The 23,263-nt window shown below is 36.9% G+C and overlaps 1 protein-coding gene across 6 annotated transcripts in view; it reads right to left on the bottom strand.

The window, feature by feature from the left end:
- The window catches only part of CIT (citron rho-interacting serine/threonine kinase), a 72,939-nt gene that overhangs the window by 15,278 nt on the left and 34,398 nt on the right, over positions 1 to 23,263 (bottom strand). For 4 of the 6 annotated variants that reach the window (XM_033001420.2, XM_033001422.2, XM_042805260.1 and 1 more), the window contains exons 18-31: positions 22,441 to 22,536; positions 20,602 to 20,718; positions 20,073 to 20,182; positions 16,900 to 17,074; positions 15,274 to 15,471; positions 13,046 to 13,099; positions 5,139 to 5,336; positions 4,463 to 4,656; positions 3,821 to 3,956; positions 3,296 to 3,400; positions 1,787 to 1,927; positions 1,482 to 1,589; positions 621 to 783; positions 212 to 376 (exon numbers count right to left, since the gene is read on the bottom strand). In XM_033001420.2, the coding sequence (XP_032857311.2) occupies positions 212 to 376; positions 621 to 783; positions 1,482 to 1,589; positions 1,787 to 1,927; positions 3,296 to 3,400; positions 3,821 to 3,956; positions 4,463 to 4,656; positions 5,139 to 5,336; positions 13,046 to 13,099; positions 15,274 to 15,471; positions 16,900 to 17,074; positions 20,073 to 20,182; positions 20,602 to 20,718; positions 22,441 to 22,536 (1,960 nt within the window). The remainder of the gene's footprint in view (positions 1 to 211; positions 377 to 620; positions 784 to 1,481; positions 1,590 to 1,786; positions 1,928 to 3,295; positions 3,401 to 3,820; positions 3,957 to 4,462; positions 4,657 to 5,138; positions 5,337 to 13,045; positions 13,100 to 15,273; positions 15,472 to 16,899; positions 17,075 to 20,072; positions 20,183 to 20,601; positions 20,719 to 22,440; positions 22,537 to 23,263) is intronic. The other 2 variants (XM_033001424.2, XM_033001425.2) reach the window with 1 other exon arrangement.

Genomic DNA, 23,263 nt, shown 5'->3' with positions numbered 1-23,263 from the left:
CATGCTAATAATTACTTCATTGCTGAAGTTTTCAGACATAAATTATATAACCCAAATGGAGTATTTTAAACAAAAATGAAAGCAAAATGTATCAGCTAATATTCCTATCACCAAAAAAAACCCCTAGTTTTGAAATTAAAAAACGAAGAAAGAGATAGCATTGAAATAGTGGACAGAAAAATAACAACAGAAAAGTTCACCAAGAACCTACCCTCTGGTGTGGAAGATTCCTTCCTGCGACTGGAGGGTGGAGCTAGCAAACTGATCGGAGTAGGCTGGTGCTCTGGTGAGCGGACTATGGCAGACATGATGATCTGCTGCCTGGCTGTGGCTGGAGTAGATGGATGAGGGTGGTCTGATATTTTCCGGTGAGCAGCTATAGATGAGATAAATGCCACCCGTTAACACAACCGATATGAAACACTAGTTCATAGCAGTGGTTCTGTGTAGCCATTCAGTGGTTACAACCCGCACAAAAGTGTAGCCTTATTGCATCTTCACAGCAGTAGATAAGAATTAAACAACATATGTTACTGCTATAGCTGTACACAATTAAAGTCACGTTTTCAGACCAAAAACGTGTGTCTCCTTCCAGATTCACCTTTTCTTTTAACCCCTACCTTCTTCACGAGCAGATCTGAGTTCAATGCGTGTTTTCTGTAGAGCCTCCTCCAGCTCAGCAGAACGAGCCTTCTCCTTCTCCAGTGCCACTTTCAGCTCATTGTATTGCAGGGGAACCTGTGTGGGTAAAGAAGGGTCCTCTTTCCGCCGACTAAACAGGCCCTAGCAACAGAAACACACAGACAACTCCTAACTCCTAGTAAGAGATGGCTTAAACTAGGCAAAGTGAAACTAGCTAGTGGCAGTCCGGCCAGAGGGCCTAATGATAATTCTGATATGCGTAAGGATGGATTTTTAGTTCATATTGGCACTGGAGAGAAAATGTTGAGATATGGATTAATTTAAAGGAGGGACGTACATTACCTGTTAGTACTCACACCTTGAGTTGCCGAAAGCATCTAAACAGAGGATCTCAAAATACGTGGTTAAAATTAAATTACTTAATTCAAAATGACAGAACGCCTTATGACAAAGATGCGACACAAGTCACATCGCCTGACTAATCAATCCTATGCTGTAACTACAAGACAACCACACTAGATACACAATATGTTTATACACACATACATACTTACCATTAAAAATAAAAGCATGGTTAAAATTCTGTATTCCTATAGCTTCACTGATGTGTAGCTAGTGGGTTGTAACCTAAGCATTGTAAGAATAACAAAATACTGGAAAAGCCACAAAGAACACATTCTGCCTAGTAAAGTTTACATTCAGCAACTCAAAAGGCTCTTAAATAAGGACACATTTGTGTTACACAGAGAAAGATAAAACAGATTATTATGAATACACAGCACATAACTAATCACAAAACCATAATTTAATTCCATGCCTCTCAAACCTCTTTCACCCACCTTTTTCTTTTTCGCCGGTTGGTCCATCTTTGCCTGCAGGAAATCAATGAGTTTGGTTTGCTGAGAAATAGTGCCCTCCATTTTCACTTTTTCATGGGAATAGAGAACCTGTGGACCACACGTACATATAAGAAATTTAATCTTAATAGAAGAAGCAAACAGGTAATTCAATAGTAGGACAGTGCTAAAAAATACTATCAGGGAAGTGACACACAGAAACAGTAGATCACATCCTAAAACCCCACAGGGGGTGGGATTTTAGGATGGGGCACACTGAGTCCTGCCCACTGTTTCCTCATCCTCACCTGAATGTTTTCCAGCTGATATTCCAGGTCACTTCTTTCAGTCTTCAGAAGATCTGCTCGATCTAAAGCCTCTTGCAGACCTTGAGTTAGGCGGAAGATGTGATTCTTTTGCAGATCCATTTGCTGCTGCAGCTTTGCCTGCTGTTAACAGGAAAACAAAGGCCGGTGTTTTGGTTTTGTTGTTTGCTTGTTTTTAAATAAAAGCTATGAAATGTTATCACTCCTTGTAAAATAAGCATCATTGCAGAACTTAAACAGACAACTCTTTAAAAGCTGGAAAATTATAATATTCTAAAAGTTCTCTTTCCTTTCAGAAGCATTATGACTAAACAAGCATTTCTGTGTAGTGTATTTATATTAATCTGTAGGAACACCATTTCTTTCAACTGCATGTTCAAGTTACTTGCTTTTTTAATAATTTAAAATCTTGTAATTATCAATAATACTGCACATACATGAAGAATTTCTCAACACCATTTTCTCAAACTCTATGATCACCAGAAGCCATCTCCATATTTTGTAATGGAAAAAAAAAAATTTCCTATAAATTGGGATAAACTCTTTCCTCTGTAGTCATGTAAGATAAGGAAAATTATGTCCAATTGTTTACATCTTTATCTCCAACTAGTAACAGAAAAGGGCACATGACAAATGACTCCTAATTCTTTCAGGCTTTATACTTTCTTGATGAGCAAGTCCCTGAGTATGAAAACCATCAACACTCACACATCATGAAGGAAGAGCCAGAAATCCTTCACTGTGATGCATAATGGAGTTCTCAACTCTGGGATAACGTGGCAGTGCCCCAAGTACCCCAAAAGGCTCTAATTGCCCTGTCTAATTGCCTGTAACCACCCTTCCCCTGAAATCCTCCTCTGCAACCCCTTCCTCCACTACCCAGGTCTGGCTGCCTGCACGCGATGTCTCGCTGATATGGTGCAGGTGTTTAACCTTGGATTAGACTTCTGTGAACCCAGATAAATTATGAAAAAAAGAACTGTGAGAAGACTCACCTGTGGCCTCCACCCATGCACACTCAGCACATTGTCTCCAGAGATGTTTTTAAGCTACAGTCTGTGCACTTGGTGTAAAAGAATGCTGTGCCTGGGCACAGACCTTGCCTTGCAGACCTGACCTGGGACATGCCTCATCCCTACAGGCTTCTGTAACCATCACTGGGCCGCTGGCTGAACCCCATTACCTTCACCAAGCCTGCTCTGCTCTTGTTCAGATGCTGCAGGACTGTGCCCACCAGCTGCAAGGTCCCTGTCCCTGCCTGACCTGCTGTCACCCATGACTCCCAGCTCACCTGCTCTTCAGGAACAGTTCACTTTTACTGCTCCCTGGCATGGCCACACACTTTGCAAAATTTTACATAAAAACAAAGCCCTCAACTTCATTACTGTCCCCAGTTATACAGAAGAAGGATGGATGTGTAACACTGCCATTCACACAACTTTCCCCCTTTAAGATGTGGAACCTTCTGAATTTATGAGTTTCCAAGGTTACCTCCTCCAGAAGTCTCTGCTTGAGCTCTCTTTCTGTCTCAAGCTTCTGTTGTAAACTGCGTGCATTCATCTCCAACATAGCATGCTTCTTCTCCAGGTCATTGAGCTAGGCAGGGATATATGGTCAGAATAACATCAAACACTAATAAACACAGTGTTCCACAGTCTTAAAATCCAACTTCACCAAGCACAAACTAAAGAAAAATGATACAGTTATCCTTTACTTACTATAAGGGGGCAAACCAACCAAACAACATTTTGGTATGCCCTTGCTCAAATGCAGATATCAATTTACTGAAGGACTTCACTGTACACTCCAGGCATCTTAGGCTGCTTTCTACTTTAGTCTTTTTCAAAAGGAGATCCGAGGCCTTTGGCTCGAAGATAGATTCTATTCCATGACCTTCAGTCTTTTAAATTTGCTCTAGCATCTTGAAAAACCTGCTCAAGACCACATTTCTGCAAGTAATATCTCTAGAAAAGTATCTAATCTAATTATGGAAGTCTAGGGTTGAAAGTTACTTACCTTATCAGAAAGGCTCTCAGCTTTGAGTTTTTGTTCCTTTAGTGCTTGCTGGAGGGCTAGAATCTCTGCCTTGTGTTCTTTGACAGCTAGTTCTACCACCTGGCGAGATTCAGTAATACGCTGATCCGCTCTCACTCTGTATTAAAATGGAAAATAATGTTACCTAACTCCTTTCTGGGCTTGACATCTTCCTAGCATGCAGTGGCATCAATAACTCTTTCAGGGGTTTGCCTCAAATTCAGGACGTTACTTTATAAAGCCTGGCTGTTTGCTGCAACACTTATTTTATACTACCCTGTTACTGCCTCTGCTAGAACTACAGCCTGAAAATTTCAATACCCCACAGAAATAGTTAGGAGCAAAGACTGTTTTTCCATATACTAAAGCAAAAGATAATAAAATCCAGACATTTTATAATTTACAATGATAAATACCACTCCCCACAAATCGCTCTCTTGCAAAGAAACAAAAGGAACAATATCACCGGTGAGTGGCTATTAACTACTAAACCATTTTTAGAATTACCTCACAAGAATTTATATTTAGTTCCAACTCCCATATCCTATTCTAAATATAATTTTTGTACTAGCTTCTATAGAGCATTTTCATAAGTTAATAAAAGGAGGAGGAGGGGGGAGAGACCTGCTCTGTTTCTCAGTATCCAGCATCCTCTGCAACTCTCTAACTCGACATTCAAACTGGGACTTCTCATCTCCTAGAACATTTCTCCATGCTTCCCACTGACGCTCTTTCTCCAAGAGTTCATCATTCAGGGCCTCCAAGTCCATTACTTGCTCTTCCAGCATTGTACATGTTGTCTTCAAGGCCTCCATAGTCTAAAAATAAATCCTCCTATCAATTCTCACATCCCACATCAAGCGTGCACTTTAAGCTTCAGCCTTACCATTTAAATTACAGTACATGCAAATTGGCAGCAAACAAGCTGGTAAATCACAACCCATTTATTTCAAGGCTTCCATACATTCACTTCTGATTGCCGTTAATGTCAGTTCTATCTCATTTTGAAAATTTTGAAATTTCCAGGGTCACAAAATGAAAATGAATAATTCTAAGTTATAATATCTTCAGAGTGCAAAAGTTCTAAATAAAATTGCATCAAAATACAATGGAAAATACAAAAAATTTCCATTCACTAAACTGCTCTGGAAAGAAGAGCTTAAACAATAAATGGTTTAAGCCACTGCCCCTGGAAGTATATTCATTCCTTACAGTTTCCAGATCTAAAATAATTTTTTGCCTTTCAAACAATTAACTAGCTATCATAAAGAGATGGTGACCCAGACTTATAAAGCCTTACTTGTTTCTGACTGGTAAGCTGCATCTCTCTCTCGGTGATCTCCCGACGGAGATGGTCAACCTCACTTCGCAACTGGACAACCTCATCATTGGCCCCTGAGGCCTCATCAAGTTGTTTGGATAGAAAGAAATTCTGATTGTTCAGTTCTGCATTGTCTTCACTGAGCTGGTTCAGCTGCTCTTCCAAATCTGTAATCACCTAGAAAGAAAAATAAATTAAATTATATGTCAGTGAGTACAGTTTTTTGAAAAAGTGTTCTCTAACAGAACTATTTATTGCAAACAAGGAGACAACCTGGCTTTTAAATCTTTTCAAATTTAAACAAAAGAAATATTGTAATGGTAGATTTTATGCACAGGAGTGTACTTAGATTAGGAATAGTTTTGTTTCTTACAAAAAATAGCTTGATTTTTTATATTTATTTGGTTTAGAGTATAAATATGCTGCAATGCAACTTGTGATTTGAGAGAGGACTGTCAAATCTAAAGTACTGGATTTGGAGTCAGAAGTTCTGTTTGTATTCTCAGATCCACTGCTGACTTACAGCCTGCCTTTGACAAAGCACTTTGCCTTTTTTTGCCTCAATTTCCCCTTAAGTGAAATGAAGCTAATACCTCTCAGAGGGGCTTTCAAAGCATGATATTTAAGAAAACAGAACAAGAGGTGCAATGGATAAAGTACAATCTGATGAATCTCCCCAGCAATCGTTTATATTATTGTATGCAACCAGGAAACACAGAAAATTTTAAGAAATGTATTCTATCAAAGTAACAGCATTATGGGCGGCAGCATGGGATAAATGAAGAAAGAAGAAAGTGTGGCAGCACAACAAACTAACAGAAAATCAGTGAAATGCAAAAATTCAACAAGGACAATAGCCTTGCCTTTAACAAAGTGGAAGTGTCTATTTGTTTAATTAGCATACTATATGCTTTAAAACACATTCCCCTTCAATTTAAAGAAAACTATAAACAACGATGGGCCATTTTCAGAGTCCCATTTGATTTTTATGAATGAAAGGCCTGGATGAATACCTGTACCTCCTCCTAACTCAAAACCAGTGTCATCACAACAGAAGAAAAAGGAACCTCCAGTAGAATCCTGAAATCAGCTTAATAAAAAGAATTTCAGAAACTGCAAAGCTCTACACAATTGATACTCAGTTCTTACAAATATGCTCTAGAGGCTTTTTTGCCTAGATGTCAAAGGAAAGCAAATAAGATACTTCATTAAATGGGAAAGATTAAAATCCCAGAGCACAGTTGGCCACACATTCAAATTTTAATTTTCCAATTTCCTACATAAGACAAGGGCTTAAATACCTAAAGCAGTAGAGCATAGAGCATGCAGCTCTTCTCAGCGATCTGGAAAGATGACAAGCATTTATTTTTGAAGAATCTACAACGCATATATTGGCAGCCTTTTACCATGCCTCTCCTAGTATTTGATTTTTAAACTGTCAGCAGAAAAAGTCCAACTGACATTACTCCCTGCTGGGTGAAGGGGAGTTCCTTCTACACATATGTTTAGGGTCAAATCAAAATGAGTCATACTCTAAAACACAACATTTCTAATAAAAAAATCTGATCCTGGGGTTGTTTCTTGAGCACTTTTACTGCCCTATTCAAAATACATTTTATTCTGTATTGTATGCATCAAGTTTCCAAAGAATGCAGACTGTGTCACGAGGATGTGTTAGTGTCTATATTGCTGTAGGGATAAGAACCTAGAAGTGTATTTATACAAACAAAATTGGAACAAAAGTACACTTGTTTTTACAGTGTTTTTTACCTGCCATTCTTACAAGTAACATCTGATACTTCTACTGACTGCCAGGTAAGATGATCTCGCTTTTTCTTCTACTTATTTTTATTTTTATGTTTAATGACACCACATTTATGCAGTTTTAAGATATCTTTTATGCATCCATGGTTTCTTCCACATATATTTTATATATTAATACATTCTATAAAAATTATTAAACTAGTTTTAAAATGCAGGAAAGCAGAGATGGGGGAAACACAAAATGGAAAAGGTGACATGCAGAGTTAATGTGTCAAACTGCTTAATACATTTTGTAAAACTGGCTGTATTTCAAGTTGATTTTATCCCTTAAGGTCTGGAAGTTAAACTCCCATTCACCTTTATTCTACATTCTGAGATTTTGACTTATTTCCCTGAATATAACTAAAATTAAACCAGACCATTTTAATTTCACTGTTACATTTTATCTAGTAGGATATTTCTGGAAAACTTAAGACAAATAACAAAGCAGTTAAGAACAAGGGTTCCAGAAGAAGTGATGTTACCTCCTATTTTGAATGTTTTCCTAACAGTATATTTATTGACAATTCCAAAATGGCTTGGCTTAAATTCAAAATATATTATCACTTACAAAATGTAATCTGTATAGATGGATAGATTTATTTTTTTTAAAAGGGAGAAAATTTGTTTCTCTCAGTACAATTTTTCTTTTTCACAGGGAAAGGGGAAATCTGTTGACAAATCCAATTTTTAAAAGCTATATGCAGCTGTGTATAACCCAACAGGGTTACAGAGTTTATAAATACTATAAAGTCTAAATAGTAATGGGTAATACTGACACAGAAAAAATGGTACATGGTATAAATGCCTGTTCTGGGAACCAAGAAGAAAGAAAAAGCAGATCAAAACCCCACATTTGATAGGAAATTTTGTCTTAGGCATACATACATACAATCTATGCCAGAATCCTGTATCTGAAAAGATTTAATACCTTTGGGTAATTTTCTTTTCAGTTAAGGAAATCCCCAGGCAAAAAAACACAAATAAACCAACCAACCCACCCTGAGCTATTCTGGAGTTAAATTTCTAAGTACTTTAAAGAAAAGTCTATAAGAAAACACTATTATATCCTTTAGAAATCCATAATATAATTACAAAAATATTCACATTTAAAAGTTTATAAAATAACCAAACACTTGAAAGCTTGGAAAAGCAATTCTAGGCAATCTTGGCAGACTTATCTGTGCCACTGAATTATCACTCACAAAGCAACTGAAATTTTCTCTTCAATCTATGCACATCTTCATCACAACTAATCCACAAGAGAGATATAATCTAACTGCACCACAATAATCTTGGCAGATTGTTCACTACTTGCCACATCTAAGTGTACACCTTATCTTTATAGCGACACAGAACACTATATCTCATTTTTAAATAGTACACAGCAACCCAAGCATAACAACTTTTCAACAAGAGTGAACATATTCAGCACAATCACCTCCCTGCTGCATAATTTCCAAAAATCAATGTGTTTCTCTATTGTGAGATTGCACAGATTCACAGCTACTATACCTGGCCCTACAAACTTCTCCAGGCATTGATCACAAATTCAATATCGTAGCAACAAGCAGTTCAGGGCCATGATGATTAGGTTTGCATATCAGGCACAATGTACAAAACTTAATCCATATGTTTCATGTATCAAAGTCGTAGGCAAAATAACGAGGGAAAGGAGAAAAGGAAGTGATTTTATAATACTACTAACTCAGCTTGCAAACTTCTCCATAACCTTATTCCTTCATGAACACTTCAGTTCTCAGATGCCACCAACAAACACGCAGGAAATGCTAGGACACAACAAGGTTAACTGTTTCAGGGTGTTACCAGCAGCACGTTATTTGGAGTTTAATGCAATTTTTCACACAAGCTTAACTCAGAACTTCCAGACTAACGCACAGTTTTACTCTATCCATTTTTACTCCTCCCCACTACCACTAATCTTTACTAGAAAGCTAGCTGTCAGAAGTAAATAGGAAAACAGAAAACGCTATCTCTCAGCCCCAAATTATTGTGAGGAGGAAGCAAGAGCGGGCATCAGACTTGTTTTGTCTTAACCTGCTCACATTTGGATCTAAGAGACAAAGGTCTTCTAGCAGAGAAATGGAGCAGAATACCACGCCTCTTAATGAACACAGCTGCTGATAGAAGTATTGTATCTCTACCTGTTTGATCAACATATAACAATGAACTCACTTTCTTCCCCTTTCCATAGTCAGACAGTATCTGTGACTTGAAACATACCTTCTACAGAGATCTCAGTCTCCAAAAACTCATCATGGCTTAAGCTTTCAGGACATTGCTCTCCTTAGTAGCTGCAGAGTAGTAGGACATTGCACAGTGTGCATTCCCCTCCTTCCCACACCAACCCATCACTAAAACATACAGTCTCCTGTACTCCTCTGCTCTAGTTCCCAGCAGATGAGCTGCCCCTATCAACCACGAGCCTCAGCCTCAAATGATGGTGATGTCATTGGCCACAGTGAAGGTCCCATTAGCCTCTTTCACAGCAACACCTCATCAACACCCGTTAAGTCTCTTTTTGTCAGGCTACAAAAACTACAAAGCTCCATTTCTGGCTATAACTGGCATCTGCCAACAGCAGTGGGTTTTTTGTTTTTGTTTTTTTCACAAATTTAACAAAGACACATAAGAGTTTTTGCCTGGGTATTAACCTTGTTATAGTGGGCAAGATCCCTTTACTTGGAAACATGATTTAGCTTCAAAGTATAAAAACATCTTTAGACATAGTTTTGGAAGTTCTCATGAACACAGATTATTCTTGTATGCCAACTCACTGATCCAACGTGGACTCAAGATCTTAGACCAATGTCAGCAGGACTTTATGCATGACTAAAATTATACATGTGCCTAATGGGTTTGTAGATTTAATGTCCAATCCCATGGACGAGTGCAGAATCAAGCCTGTTAATGCTTAAGATAGGAACATAAGATGATGACAAAAGAACCTCAAGGAGGGAAGATAAACCTTGTTTTACTGGAGAAATCTTGAATAAAAGGAAATGCAATACCCAGTTAGTATTAAGAAATGCCAGTCTCCTTGCTAGAGTAAAAGCCACAGCCTGTACCTGAAAAAAAAACCTAGAAGATTCAGATGGTAGTTCCCTGGAACAAAAATAGTATTCCAGGGAATAGCCATAGTAATTTTATTATGCTGAGTATAAATACATTATAGGATTCTTTTCTTCTAAATATTTTATTGATTTTACAGCCCATTTACTGAAAGTTTTCTTTTTGAAACAATTCTATTATTACTTGGTTGTATTTTCAACTTCAATTGTGTTGATGATCCAACAACAAGCCATAATTAAGAGGCAGTTGGAAACAACCGACAAATACATAAATTTTCATATTTCAGGAAGTGCATTTTATTTCTTGATCTTTTTTTGATTGCCTGGAAAATACTCTTAACACTCACGTGGATCATATTTTGATAGAATAGTTCTTTAAATGTATGGAACTAGTCCTTCTCCCTCAACAGATTTGCGGGTTGAGTTATCACTGTAAGAAGATTATGATAAAATATTGCTCTTCATGTGTGGCACATGCACCTGTGTGTGTACAGCAGGTATTACAATTTACAGTTTTTACTCTAATTATGTATCCTATATTTTCTTGCACATCTGAGAGACAGAGAAAGCAAATGCTAGCATTTTCTTTTGACCCCCAGTAGTAAACGAGAGATGTCAGAAGATGAAACAATGCAGAGCTATCAGAACAACTGAACATAAATTCACAAACGAGGCAGAAATTACAACAAACAACATAGCAATGGTCTGTATGTATGCACCCCAAAACACAGCAAATTTAAACTTAACAAACAGAACCTAAAAAAGCCTACTTGGTCAGAGACCTCAGAGAAAGGAAGAACAAGAGTGCAATGAGGGTACAAAGAAAGCAGACACACAGTTGAGGTGTAAGCCTTCTCTACAGTTGGAAGCTGTGACCTTTGTGAAGCTAGAGAAACAGAAGAAATACCAAAGAAAGTATTTATTTATCTTTTGAATACTACAAAAGTACTGAAGTAATTAAATCTTTCAATTTCTTTTCCCTGTCTAATCTTATTTTCATAATTCTTATGCTGTTTTAGGTTTCTCAATAAGACTAAATAAAAAATAATTCCCTACCGAAGTTTGCCAGACTAAGTCAAGTTTGATTCAGCTTAATAAGGATATCTTTTGAAAACTTGCTAAAAGAATAAACCCACTCATTATCATGCTGCATAAGTAGCAGCATATTACAATTATCCCCTTGAAGTGTTATTTTAAAAGGAGTATATATTCTAATCACCTTCAGTTAGAATCACATGGTCACCAAAAAGCAAAGCCTGCATCATACTGGTCACAATCAGATAAAAATGAGGTTGAAACACCTGGTGAAGGCACCATAATAAACGTTCCCTGATACCTCCCTCACTGTCAATAGAACATTGCCCTCTGTTTTCTCTCAGTGCTCCTCAGTAGATGGACAGCTAGAACTACTCATAACAGAACAAGAAAGTTTCTATCAATTGTCAATTAAATTATACATGCATTCTCCTGGGCTGGAAAGAGAATATATGATGAGCATGCATAATTCATTTAGGAACTATTTAATTAATTTATTGATGAGGATGTCTGATCCCACTTATCCCACTGAAGTGCCTTACAACGCACAAGACTTTTAGAAATCCTTTTGTGCATACCCTTTGAAGCTCTCAACATTCTTGAAATGTTATGGGTCACTCTTCATTGCTGGAGATTGTTCACCACACTTATAGAGCCAACGCATTACTAGATAATGAGATACAACCTCTGAAAGGCAGCCTACCATGCAGTGAAAAGAAGCTATAGATTTTTCCCACAACTGGCTTTTGCCTGCATGGATATCACACAAGCATTTTCATAGAAAGCTGTCGTTCTGTACAAAGGGCAAGATAGAACAAAATAAGCTAGCTATGGATGTGAGATACACAATAGCACATATGGAGATAGAGGATCAATCTAAGTAAATGAAGAAGGGAACAAAAAGTAGAGTTTCTTGCGCAGGATTTCTTTTAGATAGAGGTTAACACACTTTGGCAAACTCCACCTCCTCATTTCTTCATAGCAATATATTCTGTGAACAGAATAGAAGAATCCCCTTGCTTAGTGCTAAAGAGCAACTGCAGAAAACAAAATAAGTATCTTTTCATCGTGAAAAGATTTTTTTGAAAGATGAAAATTGTACACTAAATAATTAGTCCTACAACATGAAAAAATAAGTTAGAGGAAATAAATGGAAGTAGGGAAACAATCAAGATTAAAAAAACAGCAGTTAAACCCTGCTTACAGAGTGGGGTAAGGAGAAAAAGCCTAGAAAGATCAGCAGTGCTGATCCAGAGGACTGTGGTGCTTTTGTAATTCATGTGACTGGAACACAGATGCTGTCCATCAAGCATCAGTAAGCCTGAAGACAGTGTAAATCTGAAAGAATCCCTATTGATTGACAAACCCTCCGACATCTGTCCTTGACTGATGAAATGAATCTAAAAACATGTCAAAAGATCTCAAGTAATAGAAGGTTCAAATTAAGATCCGTCTTCTCTGCTCTTTGAGCAGACGACTACATGTCAATGTATTATTTGGAACCATAACATTTCTTGCCTCTTCAAACAGTGTTAAAGTCCTCCTTAAAACCCAGAGAAGCATGAAGGCTCTTCTGCTCTGGCCTAGATGTACAATGCAGCTCAGGCTTTGGACAGGTATATCTTTTCTTCTTGTGAGCAGAAAAGTTCTTCACCTACAATCATTTTTTTGCAGCTGCTACACCATTCTTATTAGCTGCACTGCAATGAGATATTTTGATTCACTTTCTTCTCCAAAAAGAAGAACAGTGTCAATTTCATGATCAGACTAAAACCTCAAAATTGAGGTTTACCTGAAACCTAAAATAAATCAAATCCAATCCTTCTAGCTCCTACTAACACATTGAAGCCAGAAGTCCACGTTTGGAACTAGTGTCATCAAGGATTAATTAAGTAAATTATTTGTTTCCTTCTCTTCAATTTCAAAATAATTCAATGATCTGTATTTAATACTCACTGTGCAGCTATTACGAAGGGCTTCAAATTTACGCTGGATTTCATCTCTATGTGCCTAAAGGAGGTAAGAAGTTAATCATCAATTTTTCATACATTAGAATTCGAATCCAACAGCTGTTGCTAAACAAACTGCAGAACAATCTACCAGCAAGCAAAGTTTGGAAGGCAGATGCTGCAGGCTATGAAAGCACCCTGTAGTGGCAAAGAACTGATTAGCAAAAGTCACATCCTACTTAATCAAAATACACTTACACTCCCAATTCTGAACTACTGTAGAAAAATGTACAAACTCAAGAACTGAATTATGTAAAAGGTTCCATCTGAAATGGTCACCAGAAGACATGTTGATACCATGTTAAGTTTGTACATTCTGGACATTTAAATTTTAGTTGGTTTTACTTCCATATCCAGATTGGTATTTGACATAAAATAAATGCTGCATACAATTTAACACTTGCAAAGAAAAACTGTAATGAAGTATTATGCAAGCTATCCCAAACAGCTCTGCCAGTCTACCTGAATCCTACCATAAAGTACCATTTAATCCTGATTCTCTCTAAAAAGCAGTGATGAACTGTAACAATCAATTCTTTGGAAGACAGCATCCAAAGTATGAAAAAGTACAAATGCTTATTTAAAACAACGCAGTATTGCGTGCACCATTTTACCTCCTAATTTACAAGCAAAGCATGACAAAGCAAAAGTTCTTGTTTCAGCCTCGTGGCCTCTCTCAAAAGTCAAACTGGTTTAACAAGTGTCTAATGTCATATGCTATCTGAAATTTTAACAAAGGAAAGGTTAGTGCATTAGCACATCCACCTTTTTTCATTCATTTTCCTTAGAGCCAAGAGACTAAAACCAGGAAAAAACTGTTCAGCAGAATTCAAATATGAGAGCTAAAAAGCTATCTTACCACAACAGGCAATGTGAAAAACGAAAAAGTCTATTAAATAATCCTTAACAGAAATACTCCCAAGCCTACCAAACTGGACTATCTTACATCAGCTGGTCCAAAAGTACTACCATTTTGCCAAACTGAAGCAATAACTGAGTGAACACAGGTCAGGGTAAAGATATCTAGCACATTACCATCCCATTGGCACTGATATTAGTTGTTATGCAAAGCTTTCAGCTGTGAAGGAACCACCTCAGTTTTGAGAAAAAATAAACAGATGCCATGTTCTGTTCAGTTATTCTTAAGCCTTGATAATGTTGCTGTAGTTTCCCAGTATGTACCTGCTCTAAAATTACTCTGACTGAGCAGTCCCCCATTCATCTACTCAAAGCATCAACACAATACAAGCACCTATTTCAGCTGAGCCCACCATTCCTTCCAAAAAATAGCAATGGCAGAAATATTTGGAACCGCTCAAGTGCCACTAGAGCAACAGAATGCACATTTTCAACACTTCAAAATAACTAGATTTGAAGGTCATTAAAGACTACTGCTCAATGGGAGTTAGCTGGTAGCAGATCCTACACATCTCCACTCTCCCCCCACAGCCCTGGGAATCTTTTATGAAGGAAATACTTCTTAGAATCAAGTAGTTTGAAAGTGTCTTTTTGTACTCAAGAGACGGCAACCAGCAGCATATAATTTAGAATTCTATTTACTGGGAATGGGGGGGAAGAATGGTTGGGGGGGGAGGAATTGAACTTTTTTCCCTTTATATCATTCAAACACATCACCAGAGACTGCAAGACACACATGATAATTTTTAATGAAACAAGTATTGGAATAAACTTCTGTGCTAACAACATTATTTTTCTAGGAATTTGTTGTTTGTTGTTTTTTTTTCCCCCTCAAGTAAGTATCCTCAAAGCAGGGTAACTGATAGAAGAAAAATCATCACAAAATTTATGATCATCAAGTAATTTCAAACTCACAAGATATTACTTAAACAGTAAGTAAATCACAGAGTAAAACTCCTAACAGTTTCATATGCAGCTTTCTCCTCATCACAAAAGTAATAACGCTCTTACAAACAATCAAACAGTTTTGGAAGCAATGAACCACTATACTAGGAAGTTTTCATATGGTTAAAGATAAGACAGACAAAATTTGACATTTTAGTCATTCCTGCCTCTGTCAACACAAGGTACAATTCCTATCCTGTTCTGAAAATTCAAAATTAAATAGTATAAATTATTTTTAACCTCTTTATGAAACATGCACTTACATAATTCTAATCTGTATATATAGCTCACAGCACAAATTTTAGGGCTTACTGTGAGAGCTTGAATCTCTTCCTCTGCCTCAGCTGTAGTCTCCTCTAGTTCAGTTTTGGCTTCGCGGAGCTGATTCTCCAGGGCTGTCCGTGCAGCCTGCAGCCCAGTAATTTGAGATTCCCGCTCCTGGAGCGTCAGCTGCAATTCTGTCAACTGCCTTTTGAGTTCCAGCTTCTGTTCTTCATGCTCTAGACTAACCTGAGGAAAGAAAAAGTGCCATCCAAATATAAGTTACTAACAAAGAAAATACAGGCAATGTAATCTCATTTCAGAACTCACTTTAAGATGTCATTGCCATGTCTATCCCAAAAATCACATCTTGACAGATTGCTTAAGTCATTGAGAAGTCAAGGACGCAGCTTTGTCTACCACCTAAAAACTACTGGTTTGCTTTGGAAAAGGTTAAAAGCAACCTGGCATTTTGAAACAACACCAAGGGCACAAGAATAGTTCCAGCTGTGACTCAGATATCACACATCAAATGTTGATATAAAAAGCATGAAAGTTGAAGTAGTTTGTGATGAACTCTCTTCATTGAAATTGAGAATCTTTAGGAATATTTGAGAATCCTTAGGCATAAACATTAATACTAATCTTTACATGCATGTAAATATTACATACATTTTGTAATTGCATATATCATTTTCCCTTCAGATTCTTTTTAAAGAAACCAACCAGATCATCTGGGTCTGGGTTTATTTGAATCGCTTCTGTTGAAGGTTTTCTTGAGGCATACTCAGGGATAAACATGTCATTTCCAGAAATGGATAAGAAATGAACAAGCAGCAGAACAGATCTCAGTGCTCAAAATCAATTCCAAACCTTAGCACCTTCTTCAGGCTGTCTGCTATCCCAAGTGAATCTGTCTGTTGTGCTGTAGATGCGCGACAAGCCTGCCAGAAATCTTACACTGGTCCCAACCAACTTCCGGTCAAACAAGGACATGTGTTGGTCGTCCAACCCTCTTAGCTAAAGGCAAGATTTCAGTCTTAGCTGAAAATTAGTGGAGTGAGACTGGAGAAGGTAAAAGAAGATTTGAAGTGGATCCAAACTAGTTGATACAAAACTAAAAATGAAGCACAGCTCACAAATCTTTAAAAATGCATATTTTCATATTACTGTTAGGTTTCCTTTCCAGAAAACTTGTGAAAAATGTGCATGAAGCAACAGGTCTCCTGTTTTCTTACAGTAATTCAGTTGTGTCCTTTACTTTCTATACTGTAGACTCCAAGGCTATGGTTAAGCTGGTCACTGCACATAGCTAAGCTTTTATTCTCTACCCCATAACCACTCTAGATGGGCAACTTCATAAGGATATTGCACAAAACCACGATAAATATGATTCTGAGAAAGCAAGAAGATCTAAAAACTCACATTCAGTTAGGCCTAAGAATGACAAATCCTTAATACTTACTTTTATCTCCTTCTAATGAGCAATTTTTTTTTTTTTTGGTTATTCCTAGGGAAAAAAAAAAGTACTGCTAGACCAAATTAAATTAATGCACCTTAAAATACCATTTTTTGACACACAGAACTAAAACAACTTAGGTCTAGTTCTCACTATAATACTCAAAATGGGATACATTCAAGCAAATTTGTTTGGAGGGATTAAACCCAAGTTTTCACCTCTCGAAGCCTAGTCTCTAACTCCAGCAGGCGGTTCTTGTCAGTGTGATCTTGGTGACTCATCTTTTCCAATTGTTCTTCTAATTTTCGATTCTGGGCCTCTAACTTTCCAGCCTGTGTTTCCAAGTAGAACTTCTGTTGCCTGAGCTCTGAAATCATCTCCTCTTGGGCTTTCCTGATAGGAGAAAAGCACAAGTGACAAACCCAAAATGTCCTCTATACAGATCCTTTCATTGGGGTGAAGTATGGAAGAACATACTACAAGTTTCCTGTTAAGTACAATAGTTAAGGTTATAGCTTCAATTCTACATCCCAACTAAAAAAAAGGTCAACTCTATTCCTGTCTGCAAAAAATTCATGTATTAATGTATTCATCAACATATGCCCAGAACACTAAAATTCCATGTTTGCAAGTTGTACAGAAAAATTAATCTTGTACATGGTAATCTACAACAACATTTAAGCTACAGTTAATTCCTCTCATTTCACCAATTCTTTGTTACATGTTTTTCTATACAGGAAAAATAAATGCTTTCACACAATATATTTCCATGAAATAAGAGAAACCCTATGGTTTAGGGTTTGGGCGGGTAGAGTGTTATGGATTGGTTTGTTGTTTTTTTCTTTTTTTTTTTTTTAAGTTGTAGTAGACCTAGAACCTGAGCTATATTGAAGTTTTGTTGTCTCTGATCAAAGTCTTAAACTACAAAGTGAACACAAATAATTAATTGCGCTCATAAGAATTTTGAGAGCTGGCAATGATTAATTATTACCATAAGAATTTGAAATGGATACTTTCATGAAAAACAAAACAAAACAAAAACCAAACAAAACAACAACAACAACAAAAAAAAAACCACAAAAACAAACAAACAAAAACAAAAAAAGGAAAAAAGGTCTTTCTACATTATTTAGGATTCCTGGAATCATTTTATCATGTACTGGAAAATTTTGCCTCATAGTGTGCTTTCTACTTAGGAGTCTCACAAAGGTCTACACATATTAATGAATTAATATTTTTAAGAAGTTCACTGTGAGATAAGCTGTTATTAATCCTATCCCAGAGAAATTATGTGGGCTGCCCAAGATCACTTAGGAAGACTTACCAAAACTAAAAATAGAACATAAGTATTCTGACTCATCACATTTCTGTGTACTTCATGCAAAACCACCCTTTCACCCTTTTTCTTTCTTTAATTTACCTCTACAGATTATTGCCAGCCAGAACTGTCAAATGGTGTTATTTCAATTCCTATTGTTTACTGGGCTATCTTCTCAGGAACCTGATAATCATTAGTTTCCTCAGATACTGATGGAACAAGAACTACCAGAGTTTCCCTCTCCTCTGAAGGGTTTAATAGCTAGTTCTCCTCTTCAAATATGCTCAGATTAGCTGTAGCTTTTGTGGATTCAAAATAACAGTCCAACAACAGATTTACACACTTTTACCACCACAATTCACAAAATAAGCACAAATTCATTAGCTAGCTGCATGCATAACAAAGCAATTTTCTCTTACAATGTTAATTCTGTACGATCTTCTACCAATCCTGCAAAATTACATTACTTGACAATGTCTCTCAATCATCTATTCTAAGTTGTATGTTAAAACTTTATTATATTTTTCCTTGCTTTCTATGGATCTCCAGTCAAGTGTTCCGCTCTCAGAGGATGCATCTAGCTCAGCTAAGGTCTTACACTCAGTTCAGCACCAATGACTGTGACAACAGACCTTGCATATGCTTCCCAGGTATGTGTTGAGACAATACTTCTGTTTTATTTCAGACTGAAGGTAAGTTATGGCTTTTGCTGCCTCAACAAACTTCCTGGGTGATTAACTGGAGGTCATGTGGAGCATAAAGCAACACAATTAAATTTCTCAGTTATTTCTGTAAATATTTTTGGCTGCTCAGGCTAAAATAACTTGCCAGATATTTGAAATACAACAAGAATTGGAGCTGTTACATATCTGGAGCAAAATCACCACTGAACAGGAAAAAACCCAAAGCAACTCTGTGCCAAAATTCATCCTTGCTTGACTTCTATTCAATATTATAGGTGAATCTATCCAAGCACTTCCCACAGAGACACTACCTGAAAATGCATCCAGCAGTTGACAGACACTGAAAACCTTTCTGTAGACCGCTGAAGTTGATCAATCTCTTAACTCAGTAAGAACATATACTACTTTAGCCCTACCTTGCAGGGCGAAAGCATCAATGCTTTTTCCTACACTTGAAGAAGAATGTCTTTAAGGCACTTATGAAGGAAAAACATCACTATAAGGACAAGAAATCTCAGGTAAAATCCAAAGTAAAATAAAGTTCAGGCAGACAAAAAGATCTGACACAGAAGGTTTCCTCTGTGTTAATAAATAAGAATTCACCACAAGAACAATTGCTGATTACACAGCGATTCAAGATGATGTTAGATTTTGACCAGTAGTATACCCCAAAAACACTGAACTGACCATTACACCAGTCACTGATGAGAACTAAAGAGAGGCTGAAGCTGAGAAGGTAACAGAAATATCTAGATGCTCTCTGCGCTAGGAAGAAAATAAAATTATAATTGAAGCAGCATTCTGAAGCTGAAGCTGGGGTCTCCTACTTCACATTACTTCTGCCTGTTTCAGCAACAAAATATCTCACTCCTGCAACTGGCAATTCAAAAACATGCAGGAAAACTTATGGCTTAAACATCTACTTTTCTTACTTGTCTTACCACCCATCAGGGCAAGGTGGAATGTTAGTGAAAGGTGTTTAACGTTTTCAATTTCAACATCATGTAACTGTCACAGGAACCAAGGAAAATATAAATTTATTAGCAATATGTATGTTCAAAAAAGGAATATATATGCTTCTCCACAGGTATTTTAGACATTAAAATTATTAGTATTCATTTAACAATTTGGTAAACCTGCACAAAGCACCAGCCTTAGGAAAGGCTCCAAAGTAAACACTTTAATGCAAACCAATTTTTCTAGTCATGTTTGAGGAAACAAAATATGCAGTGAACCACAAGTATTTGAAGAACAAGCGTATTTCTGCATCACTGAAAAACAAGCAGGGAGCACAGCAGGCCTGCAAAAAAGAACCACTTTTATATTAAGAGAACAGATCTTACTGAGAAGGGTTCAGTATGACCAGTATGATACCAGTTGCTATACTTACATGTTCCTCTGGGTAAAAAGGCTGCTATTTGCTGCCAGTTTATTGGCCTCGGACAATTCCACTATTCTCTGCTCCAGTGACCTAATCTTCGAATCCATTGCATTGATCATCTGAAACAGAGCAATGTGCCTTTGAGACTGCACAACAAAAGTGATTACAAAAGCAATGTTTTTAAAAATCTGAACTTTTTGCAGAAATCAAAAAAGTAAAAAAACCCAATCAAATGGCCAAAGGAACATCACAGATACAATTACTGAAGTTATTTAGAACTGCTTTCATTTTAGGAGAAAGCAACCGTTATATTACCAATGCACAAAATGATGGGTACATATGTGGCTACTTTTAAGGAAATATACTTGAAGATATCTTGAATTAAAAACCCCTGCCTTTTAAAATTAGTATTAATCAGTGGATTTCCTTCAAAACAGCTCAGCAGCACTACAAAACCTCAAACAAGATTATCTTGCTTGAAATCAGTCTCAGAAAGCTACTCTTAAAATGCTTTGATTTCCAATTCAACTATACATACCGCCTTCTGTTCAGCCAGGACTTTACATTTCTCACGTGCTTCTTCTTCATGTCTTCTGAGCATATTCTCAAGTGCTTCCTTATCTGCAAGATCTTTCTTCATCTGATTTTCTAACACCTAAATGAAGACATTTCTTTTGTCTAAATTATATCTGTTTCACTGGGCAAAGGGCAAGCAGAAAGAAAATCATCAAGACAGAAAGAATTTTTTTTAAGCAATTGATCATATCTCAAGCAAAATTAAACCCAAGATGCAATTGCATGAAGTCCATGGAAGAGCAAACTCCCGAAAAGAGCACTCCCTCAGTTATCTCTGAAGACTGAATTTAATGATGGAATTCTATGAAGATATAGAGATACTGTTGGCTTTTTTTTTTTTTTAATTATTATTATTTTAAGTCATATAAACTGTGTTCAATAAATATTCCAGACTAATGCAACAGAAAACAGAAAAACTTTATACCCCAATATGTATAGGAGAGGAAGTAAGGAAGTGTACATTCTTTGGCTGTCCCACCAATATGGCTCAGAAGTAATTTAAGTTCTGTAAGTATGCGTGAGAAGGTAACTGAGACCCCATGATTTCTTCAAGTCAGAGACACAAAATGAAACAGCTAAGTAAAAGACTTCTTTTTGTGACACATTAGGAACAGGACTAAAGTAACCAATTGCTACATTTTTTAAAAATGCATGTTATGTATGTATGTCCAGAGCTTTAAATCATTTGTTAAACTGAAGGTCATTTCCTTCAAAGACAAGCTTTCGAAGGCACAAAGTCTGGACACCACGGGATATTTTTTACTGTTCCAGTTACAAATATTCCATGTCCCCTTTCACCTCTTTGAACCTCCGTCACCTGGCTTCCTGATTCCTCCTACTAAACCCTCTATCATATGTCCCTATAATACACTGTCTCTTTTAATTCTTTTTCCAATCCCTATCCTCTTCTCCATTTTTTACATCACCACTTCTCCTTTCTCAACATCTTCCCGATACTCTCATTACTGATTGCCACATGCTCTGGTCTTCCAGGAAAGCCTACTTCTCTTTTTTCTTTTATATTTTTCCTACAGAAATTTCTTCTCTCCTCTTAAATACTACACCCTTTCACATTTAAGCTGAAATGTAGCATTGAAGTCCTAGGTAAACATGCTAGATAAAAATAGCTGAAGACAGATTATGCTTAGTAGAAACAAAGATTCTTACAGAATGCATTTACTGGCTGATGTACTGCAGGTTCTTTAGAAAAAAAAATTCTTAGCCAGTGCACATACTCCTATTTCCCAATTTGGTTTTCCTAATTTTAGATGGTGTCTATGACTCTATTTCTAACTGTTTGTTAAAAGTCTTATGCTACCGTGGAAAAGACAAAAACAAAGCGGGTGGTTTCTGTGGCTTCTTGGCAGATGTTACAGCTCCAAGAAGATGGAATTTCAGAAGTGCTATAGTATTAGCCAAGTTTAAAATTTGCAGGTAGGCTGTGTGAATACTCATAGAAAATCATCAGTAGGAACTGAAAGTTTTTTCAGGATGTGAAATCCAATAGCATTAAGTATTATTTAGTCATCAGTAATCAAATTACAATCAACAGCTGCCTTCTTAGAGTTCTGACTTCAAATGCCACCTGTTTTAATGCAGTGCTAAACGCAGATAAGGTACAATGGCATGGACTAGAAGAAAAACTTATTCAGATTCCACTAAGCTCTCTGAACACTTCAGTAGTGGTAAGCAAGAAGGCAACTCATAAGACAAAGCAATCAGAGCCTAAAGGCAACTGTCTTTCCCTGAACTCATTCTGCCCACAAAAGCTTGTAGGAAGATGATAAGAAGATATTTTTACTTTGAGTTTTTCCTCATAGAATTGTTCCTTCTGTTTCAGCTGCAACTCCAGATGTTGTGCTGCGATCTGAGCCTCACGATGCTTTTCTTCCAGCTCCTAAAAGCAGCAGAGATTCACATTCAGACAAAAAGAAATAGTAGGTGCTGTGTGTATATATGTTACACAGGTACCAAACATTCATTCATTCATTCTCTTTTTTAAGGCTTCACACTATAAACATCCCAAGACCAGGGCTGTCATAGTAAAAAAAACAGCATGAGAGCTGCACATTATCAGTTAAGCTTTGCGTATTGCTGCTGACCCATCTAATGTAGAGCAGATATACTGCTAAAGACAAAGATTTCTACTTCCATGGTAAGAATCTCCATTTCCCAGTAAAATATTCACAAAGATGGGCCAAGGATGTTTCATGAAAACAAGCAGTTATAAACACTTTATAGCTGCAGTGGCATCACAGGAAGTTCAGATCTATTTTTAACAAGGTGTCTTGCTTGTTTTCTCATTGAAGACCTCAACAATGGGGCACTGCTGTCTCTGCTTTTCATTCTACATTCATAGAGTGGGAATAGTATTTACTTTGCTATATTCCTCAGATGAATGTTGTCAGAATAACTATTTATAAATTGCTTAGAAAATGTAAAGTGCCATAGATAGGGTAGAACATACTGGAGTATTTTTAACCTCTTTACTTCACATCAGACGGTTTGAGCCATGCACAGTAAGGACTTAAATAATTTTGTATCTCAGAAGTTAGCTATTTCTGCTGTCTGACGATATTATTCAGGATATATCTATAATCATCTTTCAATAGGACACCTCACAA

This window comes from Tyto alba, unplaced genomic scaffold (genome assembly GCF_018691265.1).
Source record: "Tyto alba isolate M040663 unplaced genomic scaffold, T.alba_DEE_v4.0 Super-Scaffold_44, whole genome shotgun sequence".
Classification (NCBI taxonomy): domain Eukaryota; kingdom Metazoa; phylum Chordata; class Aves; order Strigiformes; family Tytonidae; genus Tyto; species Tyto alba.
Note: the sequence above shows the minus strand (reverse complement) of the source record. Positions and strands in the feature narration are given on the sequence as shown.